Source organism: Cyphomyrmex costatus, unplaced genomic scaffold (assembly GCF_001594065.2).
Source record: "Cyphomyrmex costatus isolate MS0001 unplaced genomic scaffold, Ccosl1.0 scaffold102, whole genome shotgun sequence".
Lineage (NCBI taxonomy): Eukaryota > Metazoa > Arthropoda > Insecta > Hymenoptera > Formicidae > Cyphomyrmex > Cyphomyrmex costatus.
In genome coordinates this window covers 1,288,906-1,314,843 of record NW_017274977.1, presented here as the reverse complement: position 1 = coordinate 1,314,843, position 25,938 = coordinate 1,288,906, and the positions used below count along the sequence as shown (strand labels likewise).

General features: G+C 31.3%; 4 protein-coding genes and 1 pseudogene across 4 annotated transcripts; 2 read left to right on the top strand and 3 right to left on the bottom strand.

Moving 5' to 3' along the window:
* Positions 1-337: 337 nt before the first annotated feature.
* Positions 338-3,009, top strand: Bx42 (Puff-specific protein Bx42). The gene is made up of 8 exons (XM_018538955.1): positions 338-430; positions 632-785; positions 923-1,090; positions 1,168-1,475; positions 1,567-1,702; positions 1,838-2,096; positions 2,199-2,580; positions 2,699-3,009. Exons 1-8 carry the CDS (start codon positions 417-419, stop codon positions 2,913-2,915), a joined length of 1,638 nt encoding a protein of 545 aa, XP_018394457.1. The 5' UTR covers positions 338-416; the 3' UTR covers positions 2,916-3,009.
* A 3,037-nt stretch (positions 3,010-6,046) lies between these two features.
* On the bottom strand, positions 6,047-11,490 carry LOC108773171 (pantothenate kinase 4). Its single transcript, XM_018538897.1, has 13 exons — positions 11,056-11,490; positions 10,079-10,361; positions 9,735-9,918; positions 9,555-9,647; positions 9,136-9,283; positions 8,614-8,804; positions 8,146-8,420; positions 7,888-8,040; positions 7,697-7,784; positions 7,411-7,615; positions 7,117-7,274; positions 6,673-6,842; positions 6,047-6,547 (listed from the first exon to the last, which is right to left on the bottom strand). Exons 1-13 carry the CDS (start codon positions 11,168-11,170, stop codon positions 6,199-6,201), a joined length of 2,412 nt encoding a protein of 803 aa, XP_018394399.1. The 5' UTR covers positions 11,171-11,490; the 3' UTR covers positions 6,047-6,198.
* A 2,041-nt stretch (positions 11,491-13,531) lies between these two features.
* On the bottom strand, positions 13,532-16,311 carry LOC108773102 (puff-specific protein Bx42). The gene is made up of 7 exons (XM_018538826.1): positions 15,685-16,311; positions 15,330-15,483; positions 15,025-15,192; positions 14,640-14,947; positions 14,414-14,549; positions 14,020-14,278; positions 13,532-13,917 (listed from the first exon to the last, which is right to left on the bottom strand). Exons 1-7 carry the CDS (start codon positions 15,696-15,698, stop codon positions 13,532-13,534), a joined length of 1,425 nt encoding a protein of 474 aa, XP_018394328.1. The 5' UTR covers positions 15,699-16,311.
* Positions 16,312-16,572: 261 nt separating this feature from the next.
* On the top strand, positions 16,573-18,860 carry Ccz1 (vacuolar fusion protein CCZ1). Its single transcript, XM_018538837.1, has 10 exons — positions 16,573-16,779; positions 16,867-16,961; positions 17,023-17,116; positions 17,211-17,417; positions 17,525-17,700; positions 17,783-17,926; positions 18,006-18,151; positions 18,232-18,496; positions 18,567-18,694; positions 18,779-18,860. Exons 1-10 carry the CDS (start codon positions 16,705-16,707, stop codon positions 18,829-18,831), a joined length of 1,383 nt encoding a protein of 460 aa, XP_018394339.1. The 5' UTR covers positions 16,573-16,704; the 3' UTR covers positions 18,832-18,860.
* A 301-nt stretch (positions 18,861-19,161) lies between these two features.
* On the bottom strand, positions 19,162-22,281 carry LOC108773093 (probable 28S rRNA (cytosine-C(5))-methyltransferase; annotated as a pseudogene).
* Between the last annotated feature and the right edge of the window lie 3,657 nt (positions 22,282-25,938).

The following is a 25,938-nucleotide window of genomic DNA, read 5'->3' as shown; positions in this document are numbered from 1 at the left end:
CCTAAAAATTGGCGGAAACTGCAGTTATCGTGAAATTTTATACGTAAAAGCGTATATTTCACTCGTTTCATCAGCTGTCAAAATGTGTGATTCTGTCCGAGTATAGGCTCACTTTACGTGTCTTTTACGACCATTTACTGACTATCAGAGGAGGAAAGGATAGTTTCCGCCAATTTTCACAAGTGTTTTTGAGCGATCTCGCCTTTTAAATTTATCCAAATTGTCTTTATTAAAAAATGGGACGCAAGAAAAATTAATGTTTTTTCTCGCCTATGACGTCACAATTCCAACATGGCCATCGCCGGTATTCAGGAGCCTTAAGACGTGATCTGGCCGTATCGTTATATTAAATTTTCTGGAGGCGAGAGCCATTAATTAAATAAGAAGAAGAAGAAGATACACGAATCATCTTCAGCATGTCCTTGACAAAGTAAGAGTTATTTTCATATGCAAATTTATGTTTAGTAAAATTATTTCATTACTATTATCACATATTAAATAATACAGAAAAAAAGAGACTCTTTCTTTGTGATTGACTTGAAAACAGTTATCTTAACCTATAAGCATAGAATCAGGACGTACAAATTATCTGGTTGTAATAATAGTTGTTTAATTTCTTTCTCCGATTTAGCTTGTTACCTGCCCCTACTCAAGTGTTGTGGGATAGGGAGGATGAGGCTCGCGAACAAAAATTACGGCAAAGACCGGTTTCAGCGCTGGTTAAAGCCGTTGTTACGGCACCACCTTATGGGCAGCGACGAGGATGGATACCACGCAATCCAGAAGTAAGCAATTGCCATAATTTGACAAATATACATTCTTTATCAGCATAATTTAATTTCTTTTGCATTTTCTAAAATCACAAGTGATTATGTCAACTTTGTAATTCTTCTAAGTATAATACATTGTATATGACACGTAGGACTTTGGAGATGGAGGAGCTTTTGCCGAAATTCATGTGGCACAGTATCCACTTGGAATGGGGATAAAGGGCAAGGAATCTACAAGCAATGCCTTAGCAATACAACTCGACGCTCAAGGAAAAGTAAAGTATGATCTTATAGCAAGACAGGGTCATAGCAAAGATAAAGTAAGTTTCGATCTTGCTGTAAATATGTATTCTGGAATTATAAACTAGCATCTTTAATTCATTAATTTTTTTTATAGATTGTCTATAGCAAGTTGAGTGATTTGCTACCATCAGAAATTACAAATGAGGAAGATCCTACCTTGCAACGACCTCTGGATGATGAAATTGATGAACTCACAGATAAAACAAAAAAAGCGTTAGAAAAGATAACGAGATCAAAGATTGCAGCAGCTATGCCTGTAAGATGCGCAGAGAAACAAGCTCCGGCTCAGTATATACGTTACACACCGTCACAACAAGGACAATCCTTCAATTCAGGCGCAAAGCAAAGAGTTATCAGAATGGTGGAGGCACAAATTGATCCTCTGGAACCACCAAAATTCAAGTATGTACAGTGAAAATAAGATGATTGTGAAATTGAATAAGGGAACAACTACAATTACTGGATGTTTTAATTAAAAAATTTTTGATTGCAGAATTAATAAAAAGATTCCGCGAGGACCTCCATCTCCTCCAGCGCCTGTTATGCATTCTCCCACGAGAAAAGTAACGGTAAAGGAACAAAAAGAATGGAAAATTCCACCATGCATAAGCAACTGGAAAAATGCAAAAGTATGAAGTTTAAAATTATTTTATGTCTCACATTTTGTACTTGTCTTACTACCATAAGAGATAATATTGAAATGTTAATTTAATATACTTGATTCTACCTAGAATTTTATCTAAGAAACAAAACTATGTTTTTAGGGTTACACCATTCCCTTAGACAAACGTCTCGCTGCAGACGGTCGAGGGCTACAACAGGTTCATATTAATGAGAATTTTGCCAAGTTGGCAGAAGCTCTTTACATCGCGGACAGAAAAGCTCGGCAAGCTGTCGAAATGCGAGCGCAATTAGAAAAGAAATTGGCTCAAAAAGAGAAAGAGAAGAAGGAAGATCATTTGAGGCAACTCGCGCAAAAAGCTCGAGAAGAGCGCGCTGGCTTGAAATCTGCAGCAACGTTAGGTTTGTATAATTGCTAGTTCACATACAAAATAAATAATAAAATATTTCGGAAAATTAAATCAAGACAAAAATAATAAAGAGATGTTTTTTTTCTCTCTACAGATAAATCTGAAGAATCACGTGAGAGAGATCAACTTAGACAAGAACGGCACAAGGATCGCGCTCGCGAACGTAATTTAGCTCGCGCTGCACCTGATAAACGTTCTCGTTTGCAACGCGAACGCGAGCGCGACATTAGCGAACAAATTGCACTCGGTTTACCAGCAAAAAGCGTTCCTAATACGGGAGAAGCGCAGTTTGATCAACGTCTTTTTAATACCAGCAAAGGGATGGATAGCGGTTACGGACATGACGACGAGTATAATGTCTACGATAAGCCGTGGAGGGATGGCAATTCTATTGCTTCGCACGTTTACCGTCCTAGCAAAAATATTGACAAAGACACGTATGGAGACGATTTGGAGAAATTGATTAAAACAAACAGGTGAGAATATTTATATTTTGTCTACACAATAAGTTTTAATTTAAATAATTATGAGTAGTCTATAAATAAATTGTCTATAAATTTAATGCTATTGTTGCTTGTTTTTTTTTTATTATAGATTCGTTCCTGACAAGGAATTTAGTGGAGTCGATAGATCGGTTACGCGATCGGGACCAGTACAGTTTGAGAAAGATGAAGAAGATCCTTTCGGTCTGGATCAGTTCTTGAAACAGGCAAAGCGCGCCAGTAGCTCGACTACCACAACAACAAAGCGCAAAGAACAAAGCGAACGGGAACAACGCAGAGACGATCGTGATAAACGTAGAAAGCATTAAGTATGCTTAATATACTTTCTCATATATCAGGCGAGATATTCTTAAAAGTTTATTTTACGTTATGACAAAAAAAAGATTAAAAACGTAAGACATGCAACACTTATTTTTATACATATAAATAGATGGTACTGTTTAAATATAATTAATTATTAGTTATTGTGAAAAGTACATCGTAGCTTTGACATATTACGAAAATGATAGTAACATGATGTTTTATAATTATATTAGAATTATAGATCTTATTTTGAGTGTGTATTCTCATTTTCAATTTGTATAAATGTAGAAAACATTTTTGTACATAAACTATAATTAATAAAATTTGGTGATAGTTACATTATTGTACACTTCTTCTTAATAAAGAAAAGTTCTTTTTGTGAAAAATATAGTAGTATAATGTATATGAAAAATTTGAGCCTCTACAACTGTCCATTCTATTTTTATTACTTATTTCGAGAAAAAACAAACGCATTTATCATTTTAATAGGGAAACTTCAACAAATTTAATGAGGATTATATATAGGTCGCTTCATGAACAAAAATTATTGCTTTTCTTCATTTATTTTGAACTTTATCGCGGAATAACGCGTCTATATTTTTAATCGTCAACCATTTATTCTCGCTGTAATGTTGAATAAACTTTTAAGAAATTATTACGTGGATATTGGACACAATTATATAGAAATACAAAATATATAACCAAAAAAATCCTTCTAATTTTTATTGGAGGAACCTAAACCTATACTTGTAATATAAGAGTTAATAGAAAAATAAAAATTTGTGATTTAAAAGATTACAGATCTAAATTTATAATATTTGAAGAGATTGATTTGAATATATTTCTATATCATTTTTTAAATGAAATAAATTCTTTCGAATACATTTTAATTGATCCATTTTTTACGCGGTATAAAACTTCGTGCCCTTGTGCGAAATTTGACATTGGTCAAATCAGCAACACAAGACTGTCTTCGAAATTAAGGACGTTCTCTGAAAAATCAATTTTCTTTAGATTTTTCTGAAACTTACAGAAAAAGCTTGTTTTAGTGTCTTGAACATGTGTGCTTTAAAACTCAATAGCCGAAATGGGATTAAAAATCAAGATATTTCACTTCAAAGTTGAAGCGTTTGACATAAGATTTCTATCTAAAGTTTATTCAAAAGTGGTCTTTTTATTCACTATTAAAAGAAGTTTTTCTTTGAATAGAGAACTATATTTTGACAGAATTTAGGAAATATTATAAAACGTAAGAAACATCAAGGATGAAAAAAAATCATAATTGATCGATTTTAATTTATGAATAATTATTACTTTATGAATATTGAAAATTTTCAAAAATATTAAATCTTATTTGCTTGTATGTGCATATCAGTTGATTAGCTGAAAAAAATATACCTTCACACAGGAAATTAAGAAAAAAATTACAATATTAAAGAGAGAACTTTAATAAAAATAAAAATCTTTTCGCATTTATTTCTTGTTGTAATAGAATAATATCAGTTCACAAAATTTGTATGTGTGGGCGCGTATATGCGCATATTCATGAAAATAATAGATACAAGTGAAATTTTTCACAGATGTGAATCTTCTAAGTGCCAACACATGTTAAAAAAAAGAATATATATTTTATTTAATAAAGAATATTCCATATATGTTGTACAGATTCTGAATTATTCAATTTACAATGTCCACAAAAAAATCAAAAGTCGCATACATCTACATTGTATTGATTACAATATTTTTAATATTTTAAAATATACATTTTATTACATATGTACAGAATTATTAGTTATATTTGTCGGATCAAAAAATTACTTTTATGAGATGTTCCAGATAGGTTTCAGTTTATTGAACGCACCTATCTTTTTTAAGATCACATTACTGTTCCCAATTTGACGGATAGATATCAGACTTGATACAACCTAATTTTAATTTGATTAGAATAAATTCTATAAATACTTATTCTGTATCTCTATTTTTCTACTTTTTATTTTACACTATTTTACCGTTTAATCCTGTTTAAATCTACACATGTATTCATAAAACAATGCTTTTATTTTTAGATTCTTTTTGGAATTTGAATGTAAACTTTTTGCATTATTCCAGATAATTAAATATCCTTTTATCAGAGATTATTGTAACTAATAGCATAAAAAACGCTAGTTTATTACTTGAAATATTATACTAACTTTGCATATAATAGTATCACAGAAAATGTATTGTGCAGTATTTTACATATATACTGCAGATTTTTACAAATCAACATAATTTTTCTAATAATGGTAATTGCAAATTATATATAAAACGATTTTATTGTCTTTAATCAATCATTTATATAATGATTTTAATCATTTACATTAATATAAAGAGTCAAGATATATTTGTTTATATACATTGTCCTAGCATTTATGTAAAAAATGAAATTAATAACTAATTTTTTTGTGTTAATTCTAATTGTGGACGAAATTGATCACATGTATTTCAATTAATTATTTTACGCATAAGGTAATTGTCAAATGCTGCATACAAATAAAACAAATACAAATAAAACGTAATTTTATCATTTACGTTTTACAAACGTTGTCTTTTTCGAGGAATTTTCTAGTTTTAACATGCATAAATATCTCAACGGTAAAAGTGATGTTCTTGTGCATAATTAATTGAATTTATAAAATTTTATTTACATCTTGCGCAACTTAGAAAGATTAAAATAGATTAAGATATAATAACTGGTAGACAAAAATATTTTTAATTAGGTCTAGAATTCGGAAGGCAGATGGTAATACTAACAGAATTTTTCTTCAAGACGTGTGAGGGTGCGTTTCGAATTACGTATAAAACGTGTAACTTATCAATACATCCTCCTCTATTATTCGGTGGCAACAATGATAAATGATGTATCATTAATAATTCGGAGCACACTTATATTAATAATACAATAAGTTATAACTAAAACAATCATACTACATAATCATTGTAATAAAAAAATTAAGAAAGTAAATTTTATTGATAGATCATCAATAAAAAAAATATTATTTTTATTATATTATATTATCAATAAAATTATTTCAATAATCTCATGAATATAATTATTTGACGAATCACATGATCTTTCTTTCATCTGTATGTTTGTTTCTTAACACTAGTGTAGACTCGATCACACTTCTAAAATTTAAGCGTATTTGCGCGTAACTCTGTCTTTAAGTTTTCTCTTTTTCGGAAGGCAAATGGTTGTAAATTTAATTATATTGTTTAGTCTATACAGAAATAATTGTATTGCTTGTTTTATACTGATACTTTGCTTGTATTTCTATCGCTAGAGTTGTCACATTTACATAGTTCTGTTGTCTCTCCTGTACATTTTGACGGACAACCGTCTTTTATCGCCTCTGATTTTATTTCAATATCATAAATTTTAGTTTTTGGCGATGGTTGTTCATATTTGCATATCACAGCATACATATCGCCACCTAAACGAAGCGCCAGCCAACGATTCTTTATAACTGCTAATTTCAGACATTCGCATTTCATTTTAGCGTGAAAATTCGTATGTAAAGTTCTACCCATTCCCTCAATGACTACAAGATCCACATTATGCTCGACCATTGCAAGACATAAATCCAAATTCAGACGACTGTTAACATCAAAATAATGTTAGTTAATTAACATTATTGAAGTATTAATTAAATTACAATTTCAGATTTTACATTACAAGTCAAATAATAACTTGTAATTATGAAATATTTTAAACATGAATACCTGAGATCCAAACAAGGACCTGCTTGCGCAGTTTCCATAGCTATGAGAGTATTGTCTTCCAGCGCTTGTTTGATAACATTACAGATTTTCGCGGCGTCCCGTAATGTGACGACTAATTCAGGATATGTTACATCATTCAAAGCTGGCATAGAATTAGCACACAATATTACCTGAAAGCATAAAAAATAATTTTATATATTAATTTATGTTTAATGTGATTAAATAAATTTTATTAATTAGATAATAAATTCGTATTAAAAAATTAGATCACAGTGCAAAAGTTCGTGCCCGATTTATTATTCAAAATTAATAATAAGTCGGATATGAACTTTTGCACTGATCTAATAATACATACATATATATATATATATATATATAATAAATTTGTTTTTTTAAAATAGTTTGAAGTATGATTCAAGTATGGATAGCATCAGTAAAACTAACTTTAGTTCCTCGTTGCAATAAATCTCGTGCAAATGGCAGAATTCCAAGAATTATATCTACGCCACTATTATCGATAAAGATGGCTGCACATTTGTGAGGTGGTCCATTCTGTAATCTGTGTATCCAATCATCTAAATTATCCTCTAGCCATGGTCTGCCTATTTCGAATTTCAAAAATTATGATAGAATATTATTTTAAAACATATCAAGAGTAGAAAAGAATTTATTAGAACACAATTTTCGTAATACTAAATGTTACAATATTAATGTTTTTATTTAATAACAATGATTTACCTGGAATTTTCGCTTGAGCTTCTTCAAAACCAAAATCATTGGTTTCTAATAGCTTTGCAACATCTTTTGCACCCCAATCAAATATATTACCACTGAGAACACCAAGAATCAAAGCTTTTATCTTTTCTACACCTTCTAACTTATCTATAACAGTTATACGTTCATGTAGATATCTTAACGCTTCTTCGTTCTCCTTTCTTTTTTGCTGCAAACAAAGCAAGCATATAAATTTCATTTTGATAAATTTATTTTAAAAATACCGAAGAATCAAACTAGATATACCTACATGTAGGTACGGATCTGGAAAATCGAATTCTTTCATGCAATGCTCGATGGTGTCCAATAATATTCTAACCGTAAGTGCCCCATATGCACTGTAAGTTTGTATTACTCAAATTAATAACTCGATAAATAAATTAAATTGTTTTTACCGCGTGCGATTAATTTTAGTATTTTTCATAGCGACAAAAAACTTACAACGGCTGCGCATGAAGATAGTGTAATCTGTTTATGTATTTCTCTTTTAGTTTTAATCCTCTGTCTTTTGCTGTTGGACTGAGTGGTTGACTATGAATAGCTCTCGATACAAATTTATCCACAGATTCTTCAAAACATTGCAGCCAATAATCTCTATAAGCAGAAACATTTTAAAATTTAAAACTAATAATTAAATTCAAGAAACATTTTAAGTCTTTACATTTATACATAATTATTGAAATTAAGTAAAAGTCTCACCTTGCCTCTTTATCCTGAGCGAGATCTGTAGTGTCCGGATTGTAAGACACGGGATCTTTCAATAACGGGCAGAATGTAACCGCATATTCCGCTTGGTCAATTTCTAATTGATCGACTTTAATTCCGAGATCGGTTGACACAGAATCTTTAAAACTGGATGACCCGGCATAATTTTCTAACCAACTGCATTTATCTTTTTGTTCGGTACTATACAAATATGCTCCAATCGCACCAAGATAACCTTCATGACGAAGAAAGAGAGGGGTTACCTTATCCTAAATAATAGATATGTGACAATAATATAAATTTTACAGAAACGTACAATTTATGTCAAGACAATCTTGCACGCAAGACAATCTTTGACGTAAACAGCTAATTATTTAAATTATATGATTCAAAGCTATATAATAATTAGATCTATCAAGAAAACATTGGAAAAATTGAGAAAAAGTTAACATAAGGACTAACATGAGACCAATATTTGATAGAATATGAGATAGTATGCATTGATAATGGATGATTACGAAGGAAATAACCACCAAAGTAAACCCTGTCCATGTTGTAAACGGTTGCATACAAACTAGCTATGTGTCCAATATCATTGCTGATGGTGAACAGTAAACTTCTTGCAAGATCAGCTTCAGAAAATTTTGGCTGTCCTAGAATGTTATTAATATAATTAATATCTAAAACTGCTATTATTCAAATATCATAGATATTTAATTTGTTAGGTATTTGCTTGCGATATTTTAATACTTTCTAATTATGCACAAAAGAATTTTGTTATACATTCGTGCTTCTAAAAATTGATTCGTAAAATTACGCTAATTTCCACTTGTAACTAAAACTTTAACGATTTGATATGAAAATAATAAAAAAATAATTAATAATCAATTATTTTTAATTTGATTTTAAATAGATCTCCAAAAAAATGTACTAGAAATTTTTTATGTAAACATTTTTCACTTATTTATATACAATCTTACTTACCACAAGCCACCGCTTTGCCAAAAGATGATGCAATAAGCTCTCCAGATAAACCTTGGGAGGAATAATCGCCCCCATAAATATCTTTCACTAACATATCTACATTACGGTGATCTCCTCGTTCTGCAAGTTGCAGCAATTCATCAAAGTCCTAGTAGGGTGTTTTTAAAGTCATTGTTTAATACATATCTATATATACAATTCTCACACGACTCAATGGTACTATGATGGAGCAGAATCTTCTCATATAATTAATTTCGTTATAATTTTATTTCTAGATATTTGTAAAAATTAAACCTAATCCCTCCAAATATAAAGATATTGTTACGCATTTACTGTAGTAGTAGTAGTAAACAGAAATTAATCTAATGATAAAGATTATTAAGGTATAATCTAAAAAATTACATAAATTCTATAGGTACCTTTCTTTTCGTAAGTAATGATCCCAAACCCCAAAATGTACCTCCTCCTGTGGCTGTACCTCCGACTCTTTCAAATATTTCATCTGATTCTACCTATCAAAAATAAAAAAGTTTTAAAATAAATTTATTGAGAATAACTTATTACTATGGTAAGTAAGTTTATAAGTATCTATTGCTTACTTTAAGAATACTGACGCCACTGCCAACGTTAACCAACAAATACGGAAATATATTAGGTCCAGCTTTTTGAAACTTATACTCTGGATTCGCATGTCGGTGATATTCAAATGCTTCACATGGTATATTTTTGAGCAAGAAATTACAACCCTTTATCAGACAGTCTATCTCGTCTTTTTTGTCAACTCTGCAATTTTATCTTATCAATCAGTAAACATAATGTCTCGAGAGTTTCATGTACCAAAAAATTAAAGAATGAATATTTCATATTGTAAGATATATACTTGACATTGAAAATTCAGTTAGTGAAAAAAAGTTAATAAATATATATATGTATATAAACTTACAATAATCCTAATTTATCTTGCAGCAATGGGGTATACTTGAATGCTCCACCTCCAGTAACTTTAATACTTTTTCCATGAAATCGTTCAACATCCACTAAATTCTTTTTGACAAAGTCTAAGCAGTTCTCGATATATCTTGTCTCAAACTTAACAAAATGTAGTCTATTACCCTCAAATACCTTGTATGCTAGTTCTCCACTGTTCCCTAAACCTTCTGCATCCTCATAAAGTGCTTTGCGATAACTAATTGTTGAATAATAAGCAATTTTGGTTAATGATAATCCTGAAATAATACACAATAATGTATACCTAAATTTGGATATGATGTAAAACATAAAAACTATAATGATAATAACTTAACAATATATTTAATAATAAAATTCACTAAATAATATTACAATAATAATAAAGGAACATTATTATATTATTTTTCATAAATTTTTACAATTTATATAATTGTATATCAATGTAAATTTTTTTCATAATTCAATCCTTTTTTAAGCTTGATAAAGTGAAATAAAAACTACTTGGACACAATAGAATCAAAAATAACATAGTATGTAAATTAATTTTTAAGAGATATGATATATATAAGATCAAATGAGTTTTATTCTATTTGTTTTTCTTGTTGATATTTTAATAAGAAAACAGCTTTAACAAAATAATTAAAAAAAAATATCCTTAAAAAGAAAACATTACTGTATATGAAATATTTGTTAATTTATGTTTTCTTTTATTTTTATTTATGTTAAATGATAATTTATGTACAAAAATAGAAGCATAGCTACATAATTTAGTACGCAATATGCTGTTAATAGATATTTATTACGTTACAATATTGTGACAGTTAAACTCGATCGTTGACTCAACGATGATTACTTGAACTGATATTAACGATCATGTTAACCTCTCAAGGGGTCAGGAATCACGGGAGGGACTAACCCCAACTTCGGGAAGATACCGGGTTAACGACGTACCGATGTCTATGGCGAAGGTCTGCGCATTCTTCAAATTGGCGAACACCTCGACAGCGGGTGGTAATTTGATGCATCGTGGATGCGATCGTTCGTCGCTGTCGTTCTCCGCTGCCATCCCCAGGTCTACGAATGATTTGTACGGTTTCTCTCACGACTGTGACTTCGCGGTACCTCCACGGGCATTTAATGCGACTGACAGATTGGCGAACGTGTTTGCATCACGATCACGATAATCAGGTGCCAGATAAGTAGTCTCCAATGCAGTACATCGCCGACGTAAATTCCCGATTCAAGGGGGAAAAATAAAAGATCCCTTCAAGGGAAGGGGTTTTCGTGTTTTTCTTTTTTTCTCTCTTTCTTTCTTTCTCTCTCTTTCTCTCTACTACAGTGTGGCGCAACGAGATCTATTTAGGGTGCGGTTCACTTGACACTACAAATGCTTCGAAGTTTTTGATTGACCAATCGAAAAAAAGAATTATACTAACTAACCAATCAAAAAGTGCTTCAAAACATAGCAATAGACTGTAATCTTAATTCGTGTTTACCCAAATCTGAACGGCGCAAACTGCCGATTTAAATAAATTCTGAAAGTATAAAATATTTATTTTTCAAAATCAGATTTAATTTTTGACAAATATTTAGGAATTTCAAAATAATAAAATTAATAAATAATAGTAAGGCTTTATAAAAATAAATTTAAATAATCAATTGAGAGCTAGAGTTGGTTCTCAGCCCTTCTGTTACGTCATGATGAACAATCTTAGTGCAACTATAGCAAATTTTCATCAATTCATTAGTTAATCCATATGGCGCCAACTGCTGAGTTAAAAATGGGTATCACGATGAACATTTTAAGCATCTAAAATTGTTAGATTGCTTGGCAATTTAACTAAAGTGATATTACCGCGGTAGTCGTTTAGGGTTGCGTTGTAAGTCTGAAAAAAATTTCGGCACGCGATTGAGTGAACTACATACGCGGTACATAAATTCACACCAATTCACACATTATAATAAGCATTGTGATCTAGCTTTGACCGTTAATGGCTTTGCTTCCTTTCTTCTTATTATTGTTTATCAATTGTACGGTCGTAAAAAAGATTCTTATATTTGTTTATATTAATATGCATACAAATATATATGTGCCCTCATGTCCTGTATCAGACAAAACTGAGAAGTAGAGGATTTCTGTTCTTTATTGCATGCATTCGTAACACTGTTATAGATGTGCACATAAATTTATCATAAATGAGTCAATAGGTTTTACATTTGTTATGCAATTCCTCTTTCGCTAATAGCGATATTTATTTCAAACATTAAAATAAATTGCCGTTGAAAGCCAACACAGGATGAAAGTGTGTAATGAAATTTATTTAGTTTTTTTAGTATTTATTTCATTGTTGATATTTATTTCATTTCTAGCATAGAAAATTATTTGCGATTACACCAGATCTGTTTTTTCGTAATTAAACTTGTATTTTTCATCTTTTCTATCCTTGTAAGTTTTCTGTAGTTGAATAGTTACACACTTTTCGAACTTAAAATGGGATAGCTGTATCTTTTGACATTTGAAGAAAGTGAGAAGGACAGTTTCAGTGCAGTCTAGTGCAAACGTATAAGAAGCAGTTCCTTTATCCTTTATCCCACTTTCTCCCTTTCTTGTCTCTCCAGTTGATCACGCATATTCTCTTCCCTTATGTTCTTAGTGGCTAACGGTCGGGTGGTTCGTCAGAACTGATAATTTGTGTATAAATTGTATCAACTGGAAAGAACACATACACACATATACATTATATCCATACATATACACTACACACATAACCTTTGACTATAGTCAAAGCACATAACTGACACACACGCACGCACACATTATACTACTATATTTTTCACAGAGAGAATTTTTCTTTATTAAGAAAAAGTATACAATAATGTAACTATCAGCAAATTTTATTAATTATAGTTTATGTACAAAAATTTTTTCTAAATTTATACAAATTGAAAACAAGAATACTCAAAATAAGATTTATAATTCTAATATAATTATAAAACATCGTGTTACCATCATTTTCGTAACACCTCAAAGCTATGATGTACTTTTCACAATAACTAATCATTAATTATATTTAAACAGTATCATTTATTTATAAGTATATAAATAAGTATTGCATGTCTTACGTTTTCAATCTTTTATTTTTGTCATAACGTAAAATAAACTTTTAAAAATATCTCGCCTGATATATCAGAAAGCATATTAAGCATACTTAATGCTTTCTACGTTTATCACGATCGTCTCTGCGTTGTTCCCGTTCGCTTTGTTCTTTGCGCTTTGTTGTTGTGGTAGTCGAGCTACTGGCGCGCTTTGCCTGTTTCATAAAAAAAAAACAAGCAACAATAGCATTAAATTTATAGACAATTTATTTATAGACTACTCATAATTATTTAAATTAAAACTTATTGTGTAGACAAAATATAAATATTCTCACCTGTTTGTTTTAATCAATTTCTCCAAATCGTCTCCATACGTGTCTTTGTCAATATTTTTGCTAGGACGGTAAACGTGCGAAGCAATAGAATTGCCATCCCTCCACGGCTTATCGTAGACATTATACTCGTCGTCATGTCCGTAACCGCTATCCATCCCTTTGCTGGTATTAAAAAGACGTTGATCAAACTGCGCTTCTCCCGTATTAGGAACGCTTTTTGCTGGTAAACCGAGTGCAATTTGTTCGCTAATGTCGCGCTCGCGTTCGCGTTGCAAACGAGAACGTTTATCAGGTGCAGCGCGAGCTAAATTACGTTCGCGAGCGCGATCCTTGTGCCGTTCTTGTCTAAGTTGATCTCTCTCACGTGATTCTTCAGATTTATCTGTAGAGAGAAAAAAAACATCTCTTTATTATTTTTGTCTTGATTTAATTTTCCGAAATATTTTATTATTTATTTTGTATGTGAACTAGCAATTATACAAACCTAACGTTGCTGCAGATTTCAAGCCAGCGCGCTCTTCTCGAGCTTTTTGCGCGAGTTGCCTCAAATGATCTTCCTTCTTCTCTTTCTCTTTTTGAGCCAATTTCTTTTCTAATTGCGCTCGCATTTCGACAGCTTGCCGAGCTTTTCTGTCCGCGATGTAAAGAGCTTCTGCCAACTTGGCAAAATTCTCATTAATATGAACCTGTTGTAGCCCTCGACCGTCTGCAGCGAGACGTTTGTCTAAGGGAATGGTGTAACCCTAAAAACATAGTTTTGTTTCTTAGATAAAATTCTAGGTAGAATCAAGTATATTAAATTAACATTTCAATATTATCTCTTATGGTAGTAAGACAAGTACAAAATGTGAGACATAAAATAATTTTAAACTTCATACTTTTGCATTTTTCCAGTTGCTTATGCATGGTGGAATTTTCCATTCTTTTTGTTCCTTCACCGTTACTTTTCTCGTGGGAGAATGCATAACAGGCGCTGGAGGAGATGGAGGTCCTCGCGGAATCTTTTTATTAATTCTGCAATTAAAAATCTTTACATTAAAACATCCAGTAATTGTAATTGTTTCTTATTCAGTTTCACAATCATCTTATTTTCACTGTACATACTTGAATTTTGGTGGTTCCAGAGGATCAACTTGTGCCTCTACCATTCTGATCACCCTCTGTTTTGCACCTGAGTTAAATGGCTGTCCTTGTTGGGACGGTGTATAACGTATATACTGAGCCGGAGCTTGTTTCTCTGCGCATCTTACAGGCATAGCTGCTGTAATTTTTGATCTCGTTATCTTTTCTAACGCTTTTTTTGTTTTATCTGTGAGTTCATCAATTTCATCATCCAGAGGTCGTTGCAAGGTAGGATCTTCCTCATTTGTAATTTCTGACGGTAGTAAATCACTCAACTTGCTATAGACAATCTATAAAAAAAATTAATGAATTAAAGATGCTAGTTTATAGTTCCAGAATACATATTTACAGCAAGATCGAAACTTACTTTATCTTTGCTATGACCCTGTCTTGCTATAAGATCATACTTTACTTTTCCCTGAGCGTTGAGTTGTATTGCTAAGGCATTGCTTGTAGATTCCTTGCCCTTCATCCCCATTCCAAGTGGATACTGTGCCACATGAATTTCGGGAAAAGCTCCTCCATCTCCAAAGTCCTACGTGTCATATACAATGTATTATGCTTAGAAGAATTACAAAGTTGACATAATTACTCGTGATTTTAGAAAATGTAAAAGAAATTAAATTATGCTGATAAAGAATGTTTATTTGTCAAGTTATGGCAATTGCTTACTTCTGGATTGCGTGGTACCCAACCTCGTCGCTGTCCATAAGGTGGTGCCGTAACAACGGCTTTAACCAGCGCTGAAACCGGTCTTTGGCGTAATTTTTGTTCGCGAGCCTCATCCTCCCTATCCCACACCACTTGAGTGGGGGCAGGTAACAAGCTAAATCGGAGAAAGAAATTAAACTACTATTATTACAACCAGATAATTTGTATGTCCTGATTTTATGCTTATAGGTTAAGATAACTGTTTTCAAGTCAATCACAAAGAAAGCGTCTCTTTTTTTCTGCATTATTTAATATGTTATAATAGTAATGAAATGATTTTACTAAACATAAATTTGCATATGAAAATAACTCTTACTTTGTCAAGGACATGCTGAAGATGATTTGTGTATCTTCTTTTTCTTATTTAATTAATGGCTCTCTCGCCTCCAGAGAATTTAATATGACGATACGGCCAGATCACGTCTTAAGGGAAACCGTATAATAAGTAAACCGTACAAAAAAGTGGAAACGAACGGGTGATGCAATGACCGCGAAAATGGCGTTGCTCGACCGGTCTCCGGGAGCCTGCCAATAATGCGCGTTATGAGTCGTCAAAAAGTGCAAATGACGAACAATCGAGACGAGCTCATCCGCGGACACACATCTGTATGGTGCGATGCGCAATCAAAGTCGGCAACACTTTCAAAAATATACAATGGAAATTGGAAAGCACCCGAACCGAAACGCGTCCGTAACCATAGAGTAAAGAATTTCACCATGTCCGTAACCAAGAAGACTAGAGGCTTGTTCTTTTTGCCTGCACTGTCTGCACCAGTTCAGACAGTGCAGTTGAAGTGAAACAAACGTATATCTATTTCACTTCAACTTATTGCACTGTGGCAGAGAGAACTCTGACTGTGGGCACAATGCAGAGTTCAGTTTCCGATTCTCGACACTCGCAGTACTCGTGAATTTAGTAGTGCTGCGTATAATGAGTGCGAGTAAGAGAAATGATCATTTCTCTTACTCGCACTCATCAGAATCAAAAACTGAACTCGAAACCTAAAATGGGTTCACTTTTATTTTACGGAGAGGAATCTCCTTATGTCTTCCTTCATGCACACACACACACATAACTGACAGCTAAATCTGAAACTTCGTGCTTTCACCGTTTCACCACGCGAGGTCTCCAAGATCAACTCGTGTAAAGGTGGGGATACTGGGGATTAATAATTCTCTTGTCACTTTTGTCAAGATACCTTTTCAATAGCTCTTATCTGGGAGGTTGGAGCCATTAACTAAGAAGAAGAAGAATAGCTCTTGTCGGTTGATATGTCTCAATGAGCCAAATTTTTATAGTGTTTATAGTACTTAAATACTTATTAAAATTTATAAAATGACTTCTAAGTCTGAGATCACTTTGGAGCATTTCTATATTTTTAATGGCACTTATGCAAAGAAGGAAGGAGAGGCAAGTATTCAGAGATGTATCAAAAACTAATCTTTGGATTAAAATAATAATTTTTATGTGATATGAACATACGTTAATTTTCATTAGGAAGAAAAGAAGATATTGTATTACTATCCAGAAAAAGATTTAGATGTTCAGATCAAGAACATAGGGCTTAGCGAAGCAATAATCAAATTTACAGAGTATGTATAATAATTATGTATATCTGTAAAGAATACTGTTATGAAAGAAAATGCATTACAGATCTTTTAATCCTGGACAGCCATGTGATTATTGCCATACACATAAAACACGTCAGATATACTATCAACCAGAGCCCGATTTTTGGATGGTAATGGTACGTACTTTAGAAAATATAATAGATACGACATTTATCATTTTTTTACTAATACTAGTATGAGGTACAAAGTAATTTTATTAATACTTTGCAGATCATTGGTGTACCATATATCTATAAAGAAAAAGACGGTAATAAGTATCAGAATGATGAAGTATCCAGCAGTGTTTGTCAAGCTATCTTAAAGCAGACCTATATGATGTTTAGATTATTTATGGGTTCCTTTGAAACTATCATTAATGATCCTGAATGTGGTTCTGTAATGTTGTTAAAACTTAAACTAGAACATTTTTATTCACGAGTAAGCAAAGTCATATTTTTTCACACAGACACAATCAGATATAAACTAATTAAGCTTGACACGCGAAAATATATCCTTTATTTTATTTCATTCTTGATTTATTTCAGTATCTACTTTCGTTAAAACTAAATAATAGTGATATACTAGATGTTTTCCAAGGTCTACAATTCTTACCTCTTGACAAGATTACGTTTCTCAAAGTACAATGCTTTATGAATCTTGTAGAAGCTATGTTTACACAAGTAAAATATACTGCATTTCTCTATAACGATCAAGTTGTTTGGTATGTTTTGCTTTCGTTATTTCTCATTATGAGAGATATATGTATATTGAATATTTTATATAAACTTTTGTAATTTTTGTAGGAGTGGCTTGGAACCTGAAGACATGCAGGTAGTTTATAATTATTTAGTAAGTACTCTTTTGCCAGCTCATCTTGAAAAAGAATTACATGGAGGCTCAATACCTAGAAACTCTCCTTCACCGTTCACTTCTTCACATTATGGAAAGTAAGAACAAATATAAATACTTTCACTTCAATTTAATGTAAGTTGTGACAAAAATATTATTAAAATTATTTTTATTTAGATTTGTTACCGGACCTGCTAGTGTTAATGAACCCAGTTTAATTGGAAAATCACCAAAAGTTTTTATCAACTACTCTACTAAACCTGTATCATTGTATCTAGTAGTGTATCGAGCACTAAGCGCTACAATATGTCTCTTTGTCGATAGTAAGTTAAATTATTGAAACTATTTCATTATTTATCAATATAAAAATAAAAATAAAAATATTTGCATTTTTACTTTCCAGAGAAAACTAGTTTATTGATTGATTTCTTTAAAAGCTTAGACGGTTTTCTGGGACCACAATTAACTACATTAGTTAGCTCAGTATCTGAGCAGTGCTCGAAACATGTAATAGTTACGCCGGAATCATGTACCAAATATTTATATTTTAATAAGTTAAATCTAGCATACAAAAGTACAATACATTTAGATAATAGACGTTGTTCTAACGTACTTACAACACCTGAGGTATTGAGGATTATTACTGATATATACAATGATAGGAACAGGTACATGTATTTCAAAATTCATAAAACATGTGCATTAATGAAAATTACATGTTAATAACTTGTCTCTTAGATTGAAGGAAGCTGGAGAAGTAATTATAAAGACCATAAGTGATTATTGGGTTATTGGAAAATTGTCGAATCTAAGAGAATTTTTTGTTGTTATACAGCAGAAAAGTGCGAGTATTATAGAAATTGATGGTAAGTATAACATATTCTATGTATAATAATAGAATTTATAATGATTGTTTAATAATCTTATAATAATCTCTCCATTTATTACAGATGAAGTAAAGAGACTTTGCGAGAAACAATTAAAAAGTATTTTTTTTCATTGATAAATGTGCAACTAAAAATAGAAATATACGAAATTATAAATATTATTTTTCCTTATTTTCACTTTCATAAAAATCCTTGTCGATTATGAACAACTAATATACATTATATGAAATAATTGTAGGAAGCTATATATTTATATATGTATATACACATGTGATATAAAATGTGAATTCTCTCTATATATATGCATATACATATATATTATTTATTAGTATGGAAAATTGAAAAGGTTTGCATATGTAAATAAGGCAAAGTAATGCTATGATAATAGTTATATGTATATTAACAACGTAATCCGATTATTAAAAAATTGTTGAGCAAAGAAAATTTTAATCAGACATTTTTTTCCTTGTACTATTTTGATTAGGAATATTGTTGAAGAAGTTTTTTAGTTTTGCTACAAAGAAACCATCCATATTATGTACATGCGGGTAAAATCGTTCAGTTAATTTCAATGAGGAATGAAATCGATGTTGTCTATAATTCGTGAAACCCCCCCCCGTCATCAGTTCCAAATTCTAAACCAGTGAGTATTAACTGTACATCGCGCTTTTTAAGAGCGTAATCAATGATCCACTCGTTCTCCTCTGGTAGAATCGAACAAGTTGAATAAACAATTATACCACCCGATTCCGAACGCGAGTTAACACAATCAGTCGTAGTTAATAACAGTTCTCTTTGTAACGTGCAACAGCAGTTGAATGTCTACTTCTGCCTTATTCGTTTTTATACTAAGATTTTTTTGAAACTACTCCTGTACCTGTACATGGAGCATCCAATATAACTCTATCAAAGTTTTTATAATTTGAAAATGGGACAGTCAAATTCATAAATCTTGAAGAAGCAACTTTACTGTGAACTATAATGAAATTAAAGATAGTAAAAGAAAGATTTCTTTACTTTAGGGAATGTTCGCCCGTCGTAATTACAGATTACACATTGACAATACCAAGTCTGTGGAAATTACCAACAATAGCTTTAAGTCGTTCTTTATTATTCAAATCGTTAGCGAATAAAGTTCCAGTATTTTTCATAATAGCAGTAATGTGCGAAGCTTTACCATCTAGTGCAGCACACATGTCAAGAATTCTTTCATTTTCTTTTGGATCTAACGCCATTACGGGCAAGAAACTATAGAAGCGCCTTGTATCATATAATGTCCAGCTAGATATTCCGGTGTTGCGCCCATAAGCACTTGCGAGGAATACACTACCAAACCAATCTTTGTCCATTTTCCTATTGGGTCAAGATTAACACCCCTATTGATGGGAGCCTGAAAATAGATTCAACATTGCAATTATGATTACATTACTAATAATTATGATTACATTATATAAAAGTGGTATTGATTTAATAAATTTCGCTCGTTTTTTGCAATGCAAATTAAGTAATTAAACGATCTATAAATCGAGTTAAATGGATTTAATAATAATAATTGTTCTTATTAATTATATTAATTCTATGTTAATTCTATATTAAATTTACAATATAAAAAAACTAACAAAAAATGTACGTTTCAGGACTTACAGGTCTTTTTTCAGCGATTATTACAGATGTTTGCGTCGTTGGATTGATAATATTCTTATAATATAAGCGTTATAGACATGCTGATATACTAATCATAGTTCGGATAGATTTTCCTGTTCTCAATGCAAGTGTATCGTAAAGGCATGTGACATTACAAGTTCGTCCGATCGAGTTGAACGTATAGCTGTAATAATCGCTGAAGAAGGACCTGTGAGCTGTGAGTGAAACGTACGATATTTCTTTGTTAGTTAATTTTTTTATATTGTTTTTAAAAACAATAATTATTATATTGTTTTTATATTAATAATTATTATTATTAAATCCATTTAGCTCGATTTAGACTGTTTTAATTATTTATCACCACCACTTTTATCATTTTCTTTTTCATCTTTCCTCCATCTGTTCATCTTCAGCAGATTCTTCCTCATATCGCTGGAAACCATCTCTTCGACATCACTTTCTATATTATCCTTCATAAATTGTTTTATTTTGAACGTTTTCTTTAACTTTGCTGTAGAAAACAATTGATTGTCATCCTCATTTGTATCTTGTTCATCCTCACTCATATCCTCTCCATCTTCGCTCATATTTTCTTCATTCTCATATTCTCTTCATCCATTTGTTCATCTTCATCTTCCTCAATTTCATCATTAACATTAAATATATATAGTAATAACATATCGTTATTACTTTTATTTTTTTCATTGTTCTTAACTTTGATATTTTTCTGTTTATTTTGCTTTGTTTATTCTTTTCTAGTTTGATTATTTGTTTATTAGAACATATTTCCATTTTTTCATCTTCGATTTGATTATTATCATTATCACTTTCACTTTTTAAATTGGTCTTAACTTTCATGCTTTTTGTTTTTTTATTTTGTTTGTCTTTCTTGCTTAGCTTCGGTACTTGATTATTAGTGGTATATTTTCAATTTGTCACTTTTATTGTGACAATTCTTATTACTGTTATTTTCTACAGTTTTTATTATATCTTTCTGTTTCACCTTTATTTTCTTTTTCTTTACAAATGTGGAATTTATTTGTTCCATTTTTTTGTTTCTCTAGCTTAATTCGAACTCAGATTGGATTGGATTTCCATCTTGACATCTTTTTCGTCATTGATAAATTTTACTTTGTTTTCTTTCTTTTTTTCCTGCTTTAGTATGTCTTCTCTCTAAAATTAATAAAACAAAAATTATTTATATATACATATATAAAAACTGTGAAAATTAATATAATAGATATTTATTATATTGTACAAACCAAGAACATATACATTTTTTTACTATATTTTTTCTTCTACATTAGTTTTCTTTTCGAACAATTTCTTTGCATTATCTTTCAGCTGTTGATTTTTTAATAATCTTTTCCTTGCTCTTTGTTTTTGCCGGTGACTCAATATTAGATTCTTTAACTGCAGTATAAAAAGATAAAGATTTAGATTAATTTTATATGTAATTTTATATAAATATTAATAAAAATATATTACTATCTTTTATACCTAGAACTCCTTTTGGAAATATTGGATCACTCTGTTTCTCTTTACTTTCCTTCCACGATCACTGAGGTCTTTATTAAATTTTCCTTTACGACCCATTTAACCTACAAACTGTTCAACAGATTTTTTATTTATACATACATGTTTTTAGGCTATATATTTTATCATATATCTATTACATAAAAATATATAAATCCCCCTTTGCCATTTACCATTTAAATAATTCCAGACTTCTAATCTCTCGTTGTGTGATATTGTCCAGTCGGGAAACCAGACCGGTGCGCGCAAGCTGACACAGCCAATTATCTCCCAATTTGTGCTGGTGTGATAATCGATACTCCTCCAGATATCACCTACAATCTGTATGTACTCTATATATGTTATTAATTCTACCCTATACCTCATCGAGTTACTGACACAGCGCAGTTAAAAATAGGGTCTAACATTTCAACGGATCATGATTCTAATAACATTATTTAACATTTTTCTTTTTGAACAAGCAATTCGTTCTAATTTAATTGTTTAATTTTTTTGTCGCTTTTTAACTTCTATGAGCTTTGATTTTATACCGAAAATCGAGAAAAATGTTAATGCAAATTATATTCAGAAATATCTTCCGATAAATTCAGGATCATATAACTTTTTCATAGTTTAATTCCGATAAGTTGGAAATTAAATAAAAAATTAATTAATTAAAAACAGATATAAACTTGCTTGCAAATTAATTAAATTGAAGTTGTACTCCAAAAATAGATTGTGTAAAATAATTATTGATGTAAAAAATTGGTTTTATAAATTTCAAACTGATGTACACTTTTAGGTGTAAATTAATTAAATTGTAATTCTTAAAAGGACTGTTTATGTAGATTTTTTTGTCTTACATGCGCTTTCGCATCAGAAACACTAAAGAATTAAGCGCTGTTATTATGCGACATCGTGTTTCGCGAGAGAAGGAAATACGGGCCCTCGTGTATCTTACATGAAATAAATACCTAAGATTGGACGTTGCATCGAGCCCCATGAATTTTTCATCTCCAATATACAAGCCACTCGCACGAGACGGCCACCGTGTTCTATCTGCTCATACAAGCTTCGCCAAACGTCTTCTATTTTATAGTAGAGACGACGCCGATAGAGCTTTGACAAAATGAACAAGTAAAAAAAATTATATCTATTATATTTATCGATTCATATGTTCATAATAATACGTTGAAAATTCTATACATGTGATAACATCAATAAAATGTGATTGACTGATCATGCTTAAAAAATAAATCTGGAGACACGGTAGTGCACTAAGCCAAGCGCAGCGATTAAATTCACATGATTTCAAGTGCACTAATCGAGTGTGAATGTAAGCGCAGAAAGGATTTTACAAAATTGAAACAATTTCGCAAAAATCGAAGACTACCAATTTCAGTTAGATACAACTGCAAAGCTGCCGGCTTCCACTGAGAGTAAAGCTTTCCAATAACATTTTTGTGCAAAAGAATGGCTCCGCTAGCGGATTGCAAGCGCGATTGGTTAGAATAAAATTTTTCATTTTTTTTTTTAACTGGATGCTTTAAATCTTTTGAATGCGCATAAACGCGTATTTTCAAAAAATTAAGGGACGTTTATTTAATTCAAATATCGAAACAGTACTGTGATCAACGTGGCATAAATTGTGTGTTCAATATCAATATGTAGAATTGCTAAATATTCCGATTTTCATAGGATTGTAAATAGGATTTTGATACGATTGAATTCAACTTTGATGCCGCATTTGCGGCCGTCCAATAATTTGCATTAAATATCGCGTTCAAACATGAATAAATTAATTAATTCCGAAATAAAAAATTTCGATTCTAATAAATATTGAATCGTGCAAATAACCAGATTATAACATAGTAATAAATAATAAATAATCGAGTGTGATAAACAACACATGTTATTATCCATTATATTAATGGATGTAAAATCGGCAATCGGCAATACCACAGAAATTACAAAATATGAAAATTTTAATTAATTATAAGTATATAAAGAGAGAAATTTCTCCTCCTGTCGATAATGCATAAGTAGTTCCACCATTATTTCACATAGAATTGTTTACTTTTCGTACATTGGTTTAAAAAAGGTCACGTAATTTACACAAATAGTTTTTATACGAAGTAGTCCTTATACGGCGCGTAGTTAAAGCTTTGCGCGCAATAAAGCAATTTTTCCCGGTAAATTTTATGTACCATAGGAATCTAATTTATGTTAAAAACAACGCTTTTTATTTTCGTAAGACAATTAGTTTTACATCTGGAGGAAAGAATTTGTTCACTCGGAAAAAAATCCGCACGTCAACATAACGTGCATCATTAGGTTTGTTCTTTGTAACTTATTATTGTGTACTTAAGAAATAAAATAAAATATGTAGATATATCACAAAAGAGTCAAATTTAATCAAGTCCTGTGGCATTAAAAAAAAATATTAATGTCAATTTAACATCATGCGGCGTCTATATAATAATTCCTATTTATTAGTGTTAACAGCAACATGATGTGAATTTAATAACATTATGGAAATTTTTAATCCACACCATGATAGTGTTGATATAATACAAACATCAGGTATTATAATAAGCCACACCATATTGATATTATAATAATAATTATAACAATTAATTATAATAATTAAAATCTACACCAATATTTTTTGGAGTATATAATAACATCTTGTATAAATTTTTATAATTTCTAGTTTAAACAAACTGCACATCGATTATATTTGCTGGTCTTGAAATACAGTTCTATGGAAGCTGAAGTACGTAATATCACAAATTTAACTGACAAGCAATTTAATATTGCTGAGCACGTATTATAGAATTGTTCGGAATGGATTCCGATCAGAATTGTTCAATCATTCCCTACGGATTCCCATTTTATTTTCTAGGAAAAACGAAATAATTCTGATCGGAATCCATTTCGAACAGTTTCATAATGTGACCAGTGCAACGACAAAGAACAGGTCTTTACTTTCAGATGGGATTATTTTACTTTTGTCACTGGATATTTTGAACGAGAGCAGACCGAAAGTATTGCAATGACATTACGTCCAATATATTTCTCTCGATGAGGGAGAGAGAGAGAGAGAGAGAGAGAGAGAGAGGGGGGGGGAGAAGGATCGCCTTTTAATGTATTTTGATAGAACACCGCAATTCGACCAGATCAATATTTCAAACCGGGATGCAGCCTCCTGTTACGATACAATCTGATACGGATTACGCGAGGATTTTATTCATTTATTTATATTACGCGGCTGCGGGAGATCGAGCCGGTGCACGCGCGTATTTCATTACCCGTCAAAGTGTATTTTATAAAAAAACACACTTGTCATTTCGTTTCATTTCGGCTTTCGTCCGCGAGTGTGTCCCGCGAGATTACAGAGAACTCTAATCACAAAATACCGATTGTCGTACTACCGCGGGTATTATCTAACTCACAACAGTTCTGTCTCTTATATAGTATATTACGAGAAGTATATAGATGTGTCGTGTCACATGAAATAAAATAATTGCTCACTTTTTCAACAGGCTATATATATCTCGCGTCAGATTTCAGGATGGCATTTTATTTATAATTTTACACGCACTGTGTATTCTGTTACACGTATGCATTGCAATGCATATTTTATATGACGCGCGTTTACTTCCGTTTCTTCAAATATTTTTCCGCAAAATTTTTAATGGAATCCTGATTTCTGATACGAATTGTAGATCGTCTAGAGTGAGAGCTCACGAGATTTTGTAAATAATCCCGGTGGGCAATCCACATAAATCAATGAAATATGCATATTTCGTGCGAATTCGTATTCCGCGTCATTCAAAGTGTCGAATCGTGTTTTAATTAACGAAATTAAATAATATCGTTGTGTGTATTCATATTGAACATGACTCCCATGCATCGCGCCGTTAAAACGTTTTTGGTACTATCGCGATAATACAAAATGCAGTTAACGGCCATGCTAAAACAAAATATTTCAATGATTGTATAAAATGATTACTGTTGTACAAATCTTTTTAGATACTTAATACCACCGTATCATGGTTAAC